The sequence below is a fragment of the Oncorhynchus gorbuscha genome, linkage group LG14, assembly GCF_021184085.1.
Source record: "Oncorhynchus gorbuscha isolate QuinsamMale2020 ecotype Even-year linkage group LG14, OgorEven_v1.0, whole genome shotgun sequence".
NCBI lineage: Eukaryota > Metazoa > Chordata > Actinopteri > Salmoniformes > Salmonidae > Oncorhynchus > Oncorhynchus gorbuscha.
In genome coordinates this window covers 49,614,126-49,628,357 of record NC_060186.1, presented here as the reverse complement: position 1 = coordinate 49,628,357, position 14,232 = coordinate 49,614,126, and the positions used below count along the sequence as shown (strand labels likewise).

General features: G+C 41.4%; 1 protein-coding gene across 13 annotated transcripts in view; it reads left to right on the top strand.

Moving 5' to 3' along the window:
• Positions 1–14,232, top strand: part of ptprk (protein tyrosine phosphatase receptor type K) — a 144,440-nt gene that overhangs the window by 41,967 nt on the left and 88,241 nt on the right. For all 13 annotated transcript variants that reach the window (XM_046298263.1, XM_046298261.1, XM_046298264.1 and 10 more), the window contains exon 2: positions 4,639–4,761. In XM_046298263.1, coding sequence (XP_046154219.1) covers positions 4,639–4,761 — 123 coding nt within the window. The remainder of the gene's footprint in view (positions 1–4,638; positions 4,762–14,232) is intronic.

The following is a 14,232-nucleotide window of genomic DNA, read 5'->3' as shown; positions in this document are numbered from 1 at the left end:
CCTTTATCTGGGCCATCCTTTTGATGATGTCAGCTCTGCACGTGTAGTGCGCCGAGGCTCAATGACCATATAGTGCATATAGAGTAAGCATATTGTGGATGGAAGAAAAATGAGGACTTGTATAATTTCTAAGCAATTTCACCTTTTCTCATGTAAAACAGGGGCAGCAATCAGGATTTGATCAAATAAAATACTGCCCTTTTGGTGTTTTTCAAAGTCAGGCACTGGGCTTTGGAGAGTGTTTTAAATGAAGATTGATTCGTGTCCAGTTTTCAACTTTTTGTTAGGTTGACTAAGCCTTTTCACTGTTTTCATGGCGCAGTACTGAGGTATGTTTTGTTCAAAACAGCAGTGAACTTCTGTTTTTTGAGGTCAACATTGTTTTTGGAATGTTCCAATTGTCCAGTTGACAGCGTATTGACCCCACTTTGTGATACCATCACATTAGTATACTTTTCAGTATCCATATTTAGTGTACTCCATGTGATTGTAAGGGCTTTGATCGTAGTTGGATCTGACAAAACATTCTACCATGACTAACCCTCAGTTGAATCTCTGTGTCATAATTATTCAGAAGAACACTTCAGAGCTGATTTGTTCTCTATCTAAATTAGATCATTATACATATTTTTCAATTTAGTTCAACAGATTTTTATGATTGATTGATTTTCTGTTTGCGTTTTCTACACTTAGTTGGCTTTCTTAAACAATTCTTTTTATAACGTTTTCAGTAAGCTTCATGAGCATTCTTGGCTTCGCCAAAATGTATTGGTTTCTGCACTTTCGGTACAATGACTTGGATTTCTTGTGTTCTAGCCATGGTTGAATAATCCTTGACCACAAGAAACCAACTCCTAGTGTGTTTTTCCACTATCTTTCTCTGGTCTAGACAGTTGTGAAAGGTGTGTATTCCATTGTACACGTGGGCATACCTTTTGAAATATATTATTTAAAGTGCACTTGCTTGTGGAAAAGATGCTATGCCACTTATTTCCTTCTCAGAGATATAATGCAGATCAATAGTCATTTATCTCCAAAAGCAATGAAAAGCACGTCTGAGTGGAAGAGCTATATATCTCGTCCCTATGTTAATGGGAAATAATTACAAGATGGTTGACTGTTTCACTGAATGTTTCCCAGTTTGGCTGAACCCTGCATTTACTTAGTCCCTTTAATAGGTCCAAAATATGTATTCCCAATAATGAGGCTTGTATTACATTGTCCAATAATTGCAAGCAGTTTGTTCCTATATCCCTCGCACAAACTGCGCTGAGCGGCTATAGTTCATGTATGCGTTGTGATAGAGCTGTTAACCCACTTTTATCAGGGATATGAACAATGTTCGCCCGTGAGGTCTATCAGCCACAATAATTATTTTATTATGTAAATGAAGCACAAACTATTGTTTCATTAGCAGACTTCCACATTTGAGTCCTCAGATTAGTATGCAAATCATCTCGTCGGGGTCCTTGCAGGCAGAGGGGATTTTTACAACTCATTTCTTCAGCGGCTAGTTGTTATCTCGCTAATAATGCAATTATAACACCACTGACCTGTTATGTGTGCTTGCATAAGCAATGCCGAGTGGCTAGGTGACTATCATTGAAAGGCTTTGTTTTACCCTCATCCGTGACTAACGTGTTTTCTACCTGAGCTTTGTTCACCACTGCCGACGGTCCAAACTCAGTTTTGTCATCTATGCATAGTCACTTTCACTAATCCTACACGTACATATTACCTCAAATAGGCCGACTAACTGGTGCACCCGCACATTGACACCGTACCGGTACAACCTGTATATAGCCTCGCTACCATTACTTTATTGCTGTTTATGTCATTTTCTTTACTTATCTATTATTTACCTAATACCTTTTTTCTTTTTTTTTAACTTAAAAACTGTGCTGTTGGTTAAGGGCTTGTAAAGTAAGCATTTCACTGTAAGGTCTACCTTTTCCTGTTGTATTCGGCGCACGTGACAAATAAACCTTGATTTGACATGGTTGGGCTTTATTTTGTGCTCCTGGAGTTTTTAGTTAAGTGTCACTGAATTAAACGGAAAACAACAACACTTCTCGAGACAAAGATGATAAATGCATGAAAGTCTACCAGAATACCCAGGTCAGAGATGCACAGGTGCCAGGGACTGCCAGACTGTCTGTGTGCGTGCGTGCAGATTGTGTTGTGGGGTGGCAGACTGGTTTTCCTGGCAGAACAAAGGAGAGAGGAGAAGGTGTTTGCTAAGACGTGGGCTGGAGGGTGGCTCTGCTGCCTCTGCCTGTGTGTGTGGGCAGACAGTTTCACACACATTAGTCCCTCAGTGCCATGCATCCAACAGGCCGTCTCATCTCCCTTTTCATGGAGAAGTCCAACTCATTACAACCTATAGTACTCTCATAAAGTAGATTCCTGCACGGGAAATGTAAACTCATCCAGAAGAGGGACGAAATGATTGTCAGTAACGGAAAATGTAACATTGGTTTATATACAGATGTTGAGTGGAGGTATTTCTCTGAAATGTTATAGCAAAACTGCACATTCCATGTTCATGACCGAACCAGTTTGTTCATGGGCACTCATGCGTTACACTGCAGTGTTTGCTGAGTTTATATGTCCTGCAGCCGTTTTTGGGTTGTACTGTATTTGGGAGAATTGTGTTAATCTCACTATTGGTGACATTAGGCTGCAGTGACGGGGTGAAGTGATTTAACAACTACATTCAGGGAAAGATGTAGGTACGGCAATGTAAATGGCGTTTCTGTTAAGAGAAGTAAGCATCGCATTAATGTAACTCCTTGTGGTAAGCCTTCTCCAGTTGCTGGGAGTAATCTAGACCATACCAAGGCCTCTGTTACATTCACTAGGCGGCAGGAAGAGGGACTCGCATGTTTTTGATGTAGTAAAGGAAGCCCTGGTGCAACAAGGGCCTTTATTTTGTCAGTTGCAGCTATTCAGATTTGCATATTGAAGCTGAGCAAGATTGGTAGAAATGGAAGGATATTCTTATAAGTGATAAATGGTTTTCGGTGCTGCAAGGCGTTTGCATTTGCATGTATTTGATCTACGGTAGCTGTCCAGTGTTGAGTCATCACCTTCAAAACTGGGGATTAAACAGCTCTAAGTTGACAGAAAGTTAGTAAAGGCATATTTCGGGATTTTAGCAATTAAGCCCTTTATCTATCCACTCCCCCAGAGTCAGATGAACTCGTGGATACCATTTTAATGTGTCTGCATTCAGTTTGAGGAAGATGCTAACTAGTATTAGCGCAATTGCTAACTAGTATTAGCGCAATTGCTAACTAGCATGTTAATTATTACCATAGACTTCCAGTCATTACCATTACGCTATTATGAGTTCATGTGTCTCTGGGGAAGTAGATAAAGGGATTCATTGCCAAAATCCTGAAGAATCCCTTTATTTCTGAATCACTCAGTCAGTAATGTGATTTTGCTCTCTGTCAATGTTAAATTCCTGTATTACTCAGGATATGTTGTCCAGGGACACCCTGCCTGGAAGTGACTGTAGTTTGATTTGTTCTCAATTCTAAGATGTAGTTTCAATTCTAGTCTATGTTTTGGGCTTATTCCACCGCGCTTTAATTAACCATTGGAAATATGAGTCAGCTGCAATACCGAGTGCCCACTTGATGTTTCCTCTGTAATTACTGGTGTTTGTGTTCAATGTAGATGCTTTTGAGGTTATGCTATCTTAGACAACACAGTGTATCATCCTGTGGGGGATTTGAATATTATTTATTTTAGCTACAACCCTCTGGTAGCCAGTGTTAATTAGCATCTACCTTTGTCCTGGAATTTAAAATGCAAATTATGATATTTCTGTGTGCCATCACTCAGAGGTTTGAAAGATCAGCGGTTGTACCCAGATAGGGTGACCTTTTTCCATTTGTGAAGAACTTTCTCTTGGTAATGAGCAGAGAGGTACAGGTCATTTATATGCGCCTTTCCGGTCATTGGGATTTTAACCTACAATTAACCGTGTTCAAATTTGACCATTAAATATAGACCTGGCATTTCATATACATAGCTTGCTAGAAAACTCAAGAGGAAGAATACTGCTGAACACAATCCCTTTTCTCTTAAAACTGAGAAGCTCTTTCTCAACAACCAATAATTCATCCAGAGGACCTGGAATGAGTATCTCCTCCCATAAGTCACCAGTGACCTCAGGTGGAATTGGCTACACGTATTAGGCATCCATGTCAAAGTCATTAGAGGCCTGTCTCTCCTCTCTGCTCTGGTCAGGCCCTGTGACATGTCGACTTCCAGGTAGGGCCTCAGGAGGGCCTTTGTTTATGCACACCATCTCACAAATGACTGGCTCTGAGTTAAGCCTGAAACTGAAAAAGGGGAGCACTGTGTGACTGAGCTGTCTGGTGGCATGGCCTCCTCTTGCCTACTCAGTTGTCAGAGCTTAGCACATGCTGCATTACCCAATGGAGGAGACTCTCAGTAGGAAGGAAGGCCTATACTGCCCTGGCTGGTGATCAGAGGTACCACTGGGCTCACCTGTTGCAATTGGTGGTAATTCATTAGTAAATTAATAAAGGGCACAATGTTATTAACCGGCAATATGGAATTAGCTGAAAAAATGACCTCATGTTTTTCTCTTTGTCCTTCCAGGTGGCTGTACGTTTGACGATGGCCCAGCCCAGTGTGACTACCAGCAGGATCCCTACGATGACTTTGACTGGACCCATGTCAGCGCGCAGGAAGTGCCATACTTATCGTCTGAACTACCTCAAGGTGAGACTCTCTGCCACCATGTACATGAACCTAATGGACGCTGTCCCCTCCCTGCAATGTGTTAGCAAACATGACCAAGGCCACTACACCAGGTTCCCAACACCTGCTATGTAAAAAAAAACATTTTTTAGACTAATTTTTCTCCTCTCCAGTGTAAATGCCAAAAGCTGAAACAAAAGCAACACAGTTAACTTTGCCCTGCACATTTAGCCACAGATGTAATCTATTTAGTGCTTCCATCGTAAAAACAAGCGACAAAGAATATTGGGCTAATGTGTAAACTCACCAGAGTAAGTGGAGGAGCTAATGAGGGAACTGCAGACAGCTGCTCGTTTCGGAGACAAGGAAGGAAGGTGAAACGATGGATAGTGTCGTGTCTTTGGCTATGCCGGATTAAGTGATATGACATGCTATTCTATAAAATCATTTCTCCGTAATTAATATTACCTGATTGAGCTAATCATGTAAATGTAATTAACCACAAAATAATATTTATAGAGCTGTTATCTTCCAAATAAACTCTTACAGACCTAGTAATATTTTACATCAATAGCAGTTAATATTAATCGTCATCTTAATTCAGTCATCTGAAAGTTGTCAATTCTTGGTTATCTGCACGAACCCTGGCTAACAAGTTGAATCAGTAATACAAAATTGGGTTTAATTATTTATTTACTAAATACCGAACTAATTACACATACACATATTTAAATCATAACTTGATTACAAATGACGTCATAAAGGAAAACGTCCCTAGCGGGCGGAAAATACATATGACAGCTGGTTACACAAAAGAAAAGGGGCTGGGTTTGAGTGAAAGAGTGCGAAAACTGAGGAACAAAGGGCGAAGCTGTGCTATCGTAAATACAGTATCTTATGCATTTTAAATTACCGCCCATTTGGAAAAGGAAAATGCAATAAATATTTACTCTGAGCTGTGTTTCGGTAGGTTGGTGGTAGATGGAAGGCCGTGTTGCCCAACCGAATCCTTTGTCCTTTGAAGAATGTCTCTGCTGGTAAATTGAATATGTTGTGGTAATACAAATACAGTGTGTGGTAGACGGGATACTCTGTTTGTTCCTTCCTAACCCACGTTTGCAGCGGCTGTTGCTAATTCAAAGGCTAGGAGGTATCACTTCGGTAATGAATAAGAGTTCAAAGTTCATACCATTCTCAACCAAAGCTCACGCTGATGTTGGCTTCGTCATGTCGTTATTATCTGAACCATTCTGACATCGGACCGTCGTCCTCACGTCCTCGGAACAGATGGTTATATTGTCGTCAAGGCTTTATATAGGAAGGGAGAGGAGGGCATGTTTGAAAAGTTGTATAGCTCATGTCCCTTCACAGGGGTGGGCCCCTGATTGAGCAGAGCCCAATCTTATGAAAACCCAAATCTCACATTTTAGAAGCTAAAATCACATTTCATCCCATCACAAATAATTTCATATTCAAACATTTAAATTGAACAACAATTCCATGTGAATCCGATAACTCTGTGTAGACTTTCCACTGTAGAGTTTGTCATCTTATCATTGATGAGAATGTCCCAGATGACAACCGAACTGACATCATATTCATTAAGTACCACCACATACCTTCAATTGACCTTCTGATGTTCCCAGAATTTCTATGTTAACCAAGGGTTTTGCAAATGTAACATCAGTAGGATAGAGAGAGAGGAAAAAGGGGGGAAGAGGTATTTATGACTGTCATAAACCTACCCCCAGGCCAACGTCATGACAATAGGTAGAAGGAAATTCATTTCAGGGCCTTGCGTCTTATTCTCCATCTTTGTTACTACCCCAAAATACAGTCTTAGTTCCAACGTTTCGCAAATTATAAGAAAGAAGTAAGTCATTTAATTTCCCGAGGAGAGAAAAAAAGCTTTGTGCTGGGCAGCGAAAAAAATGTATATTTAGGTTTGAAGATTGTCCAACACAATTAAGGTTTTTAACTAAGATCAGGGAAAGCAGTGTGGTAAGTGGAGACGTGGGCCCTGTGACCTTGTCCATTCACCTCTACACAGTTTAATCACTTGTTTTTTTAGACAGGATTGATATGGGTAGGAATTTAAAGCATTTCACTTTCAGCAAAATCTCCCAATTTAGTAAGAAATTAGGTAATTAATCATGCAAGGAAACAGAAAAGGTCATCAGCAGATTGTCTGAAAAAGGTTGTGTCCCATTACAATGTTACACAATGAGGCGGCATTTGTTTGGCCCAAAATTGATGGCTGGGTACTTTGTTTTTTTACTGTAAGCTATAAAGATAGAGTCGCACGCTCTCTCTCTCTGTATATAAACTCCCTGTTATTTATTGGGTAAACCACCAACGGTTCGGCATCACCTCTGCCTTCTTCAGGGTGGCACTTTTTATGACACGACTTGACCGGAAACCAGAGGTATCTGGTTTAAACTTATTTTTAAATATTTACATTGTCTTTTGTGAGGTAAGAAATTAGAGGAGGATTATTATGTGCTAGAACTACATTGCACTTGTAGTGTTTAACCTATTTAGGGTAGGGGGCAGCATTCGGAATTTTGGATGAAAAGCATGCCCAAATTAAATGGCCTGCTACTCGGGCCCAGAAGAAATGATATGCATATAACTGGTAGAAAACATTCTAAAGTTTTCAAAACTGTTAAAATTGTGTCTGAGTATAACAGAACTGATTTGGCAGGCGAAAACCTGACAAAAATCCATTCAGGAAGTATTTTTGATTTTTTTGTTGTAGTTTTCTATTCAATGCCATTACAGTATCCATTGACTTAGGACTCAGTTTGCAGTTCCTATGCCTTCCACTAGATGTCAACAGTCTTTAGAAATTGTTTCAGGCTTGTATTCTTGTAAATGAGGGAGTAAGACTAGTTGAATGAGTGGACGCTGACGTGTCACAGAGCTTTTGAACAATCCCGAGGGAGTGTGTTTCTTGTTTCCCTTTTATATTGATGACGTTATTGTCCGGTTAAAATATTATAGATAATTTAGGCTAAAAACAACCTGAGGATTGAATATAGACATCGTTTGACATGTTTCTGTGAACTTTACGGATACAATTTGGATTTTGTGTCTGCCTGTTTTGACTGTGTTTGAGCCTGTGGATTACTAAAGAAAACGCGCAAACAAAACAGAGGTTTTTGGATATAAAGAGACTTCATTGAACAAAAGGAACATTTTATTGAGTAAATTAATGTCTGCGTGCCACCATGTGAAGATTATCAAAGGTAAGGGGTTCATTTTAGCTCTATTTCTGAGTTTTGTAAGGCTTCTGCTTGGCTGTTTACTGTTTGTAATAATTTGTCAACTGGGCTATGTTCTGGGCTAGGTATATTCTGGGCTAGGTATGCTTTCCCCGAAAAACATTTTATAAATCTGACGCCGTGGTTGGATTAACAAGAAGTTAATCTTTAAACCTATGTAAAATATGTTTTGTTTTCTGAATTTTTAGAATGATCATTTCTGTATTTGAACTTGGCGCTCTGCAATCTCACTGGATGTTGGCCAGATGGGACGCTAACTTCCCACATACCCTAGAGAGGTTTTAACAGATGGCATGAGAAAATCACAATAGCATAGCCACATGTCAAACACTGATAGTTTTGGCGCTGAGGAGATTTTGTCTTTACTCTGTCATCCTCCAACAATGTTTTTTGTTGTTTTCATTTGTTCCTTGGTGCCAGTTTTACTGTATGTCAGTTATGATGAATTATCGAGTTTTTCAGGTAGAGATGGAACGGCGAACAGTATAGCAGATGTTCCTTTTAATCTAAAGAGGAGGGATGAGATTCCATTCCAATGGGAATTAGCTCCATTAACGGGCCTCGCTATTGTTTGAAAACACGCAACGGCAGTGATAATGAAATAAAGTGATTGCTTCATTGATCATGACTTCAAAAGTGAATGAAAGCAGATGGAATGATTGTCTTGTGAGCGGAAATAAAGCCTTACCTTTCTATACAGCTCGTCTTGGAAAGGTTAGGAGGGACCCGTGTACTGACTAAGTACAATATAGCTGAGATCCTCCATTTTAATGGGTGAAAGGACATGGGGTTGACTGCAGGACCACTGTCTACCCCCCCCCCCCTCCAACAAAACAAATAGAGCTCCAGCATGATTTGATCAGCCTCCAATGTTTCCCAGCTAGCAACCAGATCCCGCAAATGGAATAAGCTTCATCATAAAGTAGCTTAACATACTTTCTCAGCCAGGGAGGATGAAAAGCAGACCCATCAGGGAGTTTCCATGACAAGATAACAAGTGCTATTTACCCTGCAGAAACCTCCCGTTCCTTATCTCTGAAACCATGTTTGATTGACATTTTGGGAAAGGTTCAGTCCAAGAACACTTTTCTAAACGGCATTCTCAACACTGTAGAACAAATGCTTGAGACTCCCTCGATCAATATTCATTTGGAGCTGTGCTTATAATTTGGTCCTGGTGGGGTTAGGCTTGGCTCAGACTTGCTTGGCCCAGTGCCAGTGTCAGGCCCTGTTGGTCTATTAAGCCTCCCATTGGAAAGGCTGAGTGGGTGTACGGCACTGACTGCACCAGTGTGTCAAACCTCACGCCTCTCTCTCTGAGTACCAGCGCTCTTGGTTAGGCCTACACCTCTCCTGCCAATCAGTAGAGGCTGATCACTAATGTGGGGCAGGGCAGTGTATAACAAGGTGAAGCCGGATTTTTTTTTCTTCTTTTCACTGTTAGATTAGAGAGTCCTAATAGGGAATAGCAGGGTTTGAATTGCCATGATTTTTATGCCATGCAGGAGTTGTTGTTTTGGCATATCAGGCTCTCTCTCTGTTTCCTTTGTAACTCACAAGACTGTTCTGTCAGCGGTTGAGGCCATGATGGGTGACAGCCATCTTGTGCACTGGCATGAATCTGATGACAGCCATCTTGTGGACTGGCATGAATCTGATGACAGCCATCTTGTGGACTGCATTCATCCTCTGGATACCTGACGTTGATGTGTAGGAAACACATCTACTCTAAAAGCCATATTTAAAAATATATATATTCCTTTCTTTAATGCTCTGCCTTTGGATGAGTAATTGTAAAGTAATAGGAAAGGAAATGATCCAGAATGTTGGCGTTATGTTTCACCCCCCAGTTGCGTACCGGCAGGGGAAATGACTTGTTATATTCATTTATTGTACATGTATTGTACGCCTAAATCTAGCAACAATGTTCTCACCCTTTTTTAGTCTTTCTCAAATTGTTGTTTCTCTAAGCTTTTCAAAACATTGGATAGAAGGATAGAAAATAAGTCGTAGAAATGTAAGGAGTCTGCAGTTTGCAGAGGGCTTGTGTGTAGTTGTGTTGGTAAAGTACTATCGTCTGTTTAACACCTGCTCTCTTCATTGTAACTTCCCAGCCCAACTCTGTGGTTGGGCCTTTTAATAAGCCTTTGGGAGATGCCCATTTCAGGATTTATGTTTGTGGTCTGGCATCTAGTTGTTGTGTGTAGTCATCATCTTGGAGTTCCTTGAAAGATTGTATTTACCTTTTCTGTAGGCTCTAGTCACCCAATGAACTTATTCCATATGGTCATTAAAATGACACTTCCCCCGACATTCTACTTCCTCTGTTTCAAACTCACATCAGATCCAATGACATTAGATGCGCTCACATCAGATCCTTACAAATGTACCAAGCCCACCAAAAGAAAGGGGTTAGAGTTTTCCTCTTGTTTCAGAATGGTTTGCTTGGGTTGTTTTTGGCTGGGATCATCGGTTGTTTGTCTAAGGGATCGATGTATGACAGGAGTGGATTGTAGAGATCTGTGAAACCTCTGTGTGTGTGTGTGTGTGTGTGTGTGTGTGTGTGTGTGTGTGTGTGTGTGTGTGTGTGTGTGTGTGTGTGTGTGTGTGTGTGTGTGTGTGTGTGTGTGTGTGTGTGTGTGTGTGTGTGTGTGTGTGTGTGTGTGTGTGTGATAGGTTGGTTTGTTGTGGAGGAGTGATGTGAGGATCCGTCATTGTCTCTCCTATACTGCTCCAGCTCCGGCTCCACCGTCATTAGTTTCAGCTCTTGATTAAACACCGTTGCCAATCACCAGTGTTGGGAAGTAGTGAATTTAGTTTAACTAGTAATTTAATAACATTTTGCTGTAGCTTGGTGGTAGTTGAACTAAATTCAAATCTTAATAGTTACTTTTCTGCCATATAGCGGTGCAGCTAACTACTGAAACTACACACTCTGATTTGTTGCTAAAATCAAATATGGGTGAAGTAGGCCTTTCTTTTTCGACATCAGACCTGCCTAATTTTCACTTGTGAGCCTAGTTCTCTCCTTTTGTGTTGAATAGGATAAATGACACATTCTGTTAACATCTGACTCCAGAGTGATCTGTTCTTGCAATTTGTAGTCTATCATATCTTAATCTGAAATGTCATAATCGTCATTTCTATTAAGTAAGCTGTATTTTTCTTAAGGGTAGATTAACTTCTTCCAGTGTGAAGTAGTTGGTAACTATAAACTACATTTTCAGAGCAGCTTCCCAAACACTGCCAATCACCATATTAGAATAACCCAGATGCATAAAATAAACACAGCTCCCTCTCCCTGGTGTTAAAAAGCCTGTCTGAATCAGGCGATATGGCCTATTAGGAGTTTAGTTGGGTCTTCCTCGCAATCTGATCGCTCTGGCATTAACAGAGAGACTTCTAGCCTGCTTTCCCTTTGTTCCAGACAAACATGTCTTTTTCTTCTTCTCCCCTCTCGCACTGCTTCTACGACTCGTGATCAACTGTATACATTGATAGAAAGAGGAGAGGAGATTGTGTTCGTTTCGCTCGAACAAAGTGGCTCTGCTTTTGCATGGCTATCGGGTTTCACTACAAACGGCACCAGGCATCTGCTTTTGATCTGCAGCTCAATTCTGAAAAGTCTGTGTCGGGTCGGATATGAGTGATGATGTGCTTGTTTGCTTAAGTCTTAACGTGATGCATTAAAAAACAATTTTATAAACCCGTTGGCTCACACTTCTTAAACTACTTTCAAAGTAAATTGAATTTACATAAATTAATTATTTGTGTAATGTTGAATTATGATCAAGAATGTAATCAGCCACTGGTCCAGAGAGGGAAATCATCACAGCTGTCAATGCCCCCCCCCGCCTTTTGAGAATCTCATATTTCAGCCTAGTTTATTTGGCCCATGTTGATGTAGACTGATAGCAGGCTGGGTTCGTGAGAGAAAGGGAGAGCCCTAAGGATTGGAGCTCTGAGTGAGATAACAGGCTTAGGCCTTCCCCTGTTCCCCAGGCCAAGAGCTTTATCAGATCCAATGTTCTGGAGCTATGCAGAGGAATACCACCACAGCACTAGTCTGTGGCACTTGCTCCCCAAACACTGTAGAGAAGCCAGTGTTTTGTGGCAGTGCACCACTGTACTCAACTTAACACCAGGGTTTGGCCCGACCTTAATTGCAGGTTGTTGTTTTTGGGGAGAAATTTGTAATCTGTCGTAAAGCGGTATTTGAGGGGAGGCCTGGTTTCTGGTGTTTTCAGCTGTGGTTTAAGAGTGGACCCAGCTGCATCCTAGAACACTGCTTATGAATCTGAGAAGGGTTCTGGCCTTGACGTCATTGATGGATTTAACAGATTTAGCCTTTGGTGAGACACATTGGAGAAAAACTAACCCTTGCTTGATCTTGGTTTGTCATGGATATCATGGTTCTCCCGACACCAAATATGGAATCAACCATAAAACAGACAACATATTTACAAGACCCTTACCAATTTGCATTGAGACACAAGAGGCCATTCATGAGTAATATGATACAGTGAAACCCCATCTGGTCATTTCACATAGCCTCATTATCCCTGACCCTGATCGCCAGGTCGTTTAGGACCTGGTTTGATAAACAGGTGTTTAACCAACAATTATCACAACGAGGAAGGGCCATAGGGGTAAAAAGCTGCTCACATTCTCTGGGAAATAGTCTTTGTGATGCAGATTGGAGACCAGTGGCTATGAAATGGGCAGAAATTGGTTCCCTGAGGTGTTTCCTGAGGTGATTCTCAAGTGGCACAGGGGTCTAAGACACTGCATCTCAGTGCTAGAGGCGTCACTACATACCCTGGTTCGATCCTGGGCCGTATCACAACCAGCTGTGATTGGGAATCCCATAAGGCGGCGCACAATTGGCACAGTGTCGTCCGGTTTAGGGGGGAGTTTGGCCGGAGAAGGCTGTCATTGTAAATACTGGTATGTTCTTAACTGACTTGCCAAGTTAAATTAGTATTGTTTTTTAAAATGGCTTCGAGGGCTACCTCAGAAATGGTTTTCAACACTGTTGCTCTAAACACACCTTTCACCTTATTGAGAGTGCGGGGTTGTGAAATAAATACATGTAGGCTAACTGAGTTCATATATTAAATGCACGTAATTGAGCACATGCAGAATGTAAGGAGTGCACATGTACGTACAGTATGTTAATATGATGGGCCGTTTTCAAACCTGTCCTTGTCTGAAAGGAGGATCATGCTTTGAGGCTGGCTGTGTGATTCAGAGAGATAGGCTATCATGGTAACGTTGGAATTTGGAGGCATAAACAGAAGAAAGGTGGTGAATTTGTTTGTTTTCAGTCCACATGAATCGAGGCTGATTTCAAGTACTGTTGAGCAAACAATTCCCATCTCTCCCATTTTTATTATTGCTGTACGATTATTGCCCTCTCTGGGAAAAAAAGTCAAAGGATTTTTAATAGGGAAAAAATAAGTCTGGATTTTGTTCATCTTTGGACGTCCTTTGTTTGAGCTTTAGTGGGGAAGTGAAATAAATAAATAAAATCATAGATGTGTGTAATAGAACTGCCAACAGCTTTTGGATCTAGCTCTTTTTCCGTTTCTTTAGTTTTTTTTGTGTGAAAGCTTGATGATCTTGCTCTCGTAAAGAACTAATGCATGAGAGGGAAACAGACACGTTTTTTTTTTGAGGCCTCATGTTTATTTTGTACCTTGATGAGAAACACACTGCCTGGCTTGGAAGAGTTTGTCAGGGAGGTGGGAGGAGGGGTTAGTGGCGGAGGGTGAAAAATACACTGCCTGGCTTGGAAGGGTTCGTCAGGGAGGTGGGAGGAAGGGTTAGTGGGGAGGGTGAAAAATACACTGCCTGGCTTGGAAGAGTTTGTCAGGGAGGTGGGAGGAGGGGTTAGTGGGGGAGGGTGAAAAATACACTGCCTGGCTTGGAAGAGTTTGTCAGGGAGGTGGGAGGAAGGGTTAGTGGGGGAGGGTGAAAAATACACTGCCTGGCTTGGAAGGGTTGGGAGGTGGGAGGAAGGGTTAGTGGGGAGGGTGAAAAATACACTGCCTGGCTTGGAAGGGTTCGGGGAGGTGGGAGGAAGGGTTAGTGGCGGAGGGTGAAAAATACACTGCCTGGCTTGGAAGGGTTCGTCAGGGAGGTGGGAGGAAGGGTTAGTGGGGAGGGTGAAAAATACACTGCCTGGCTTGGAAGGGTTCGTCAGGGA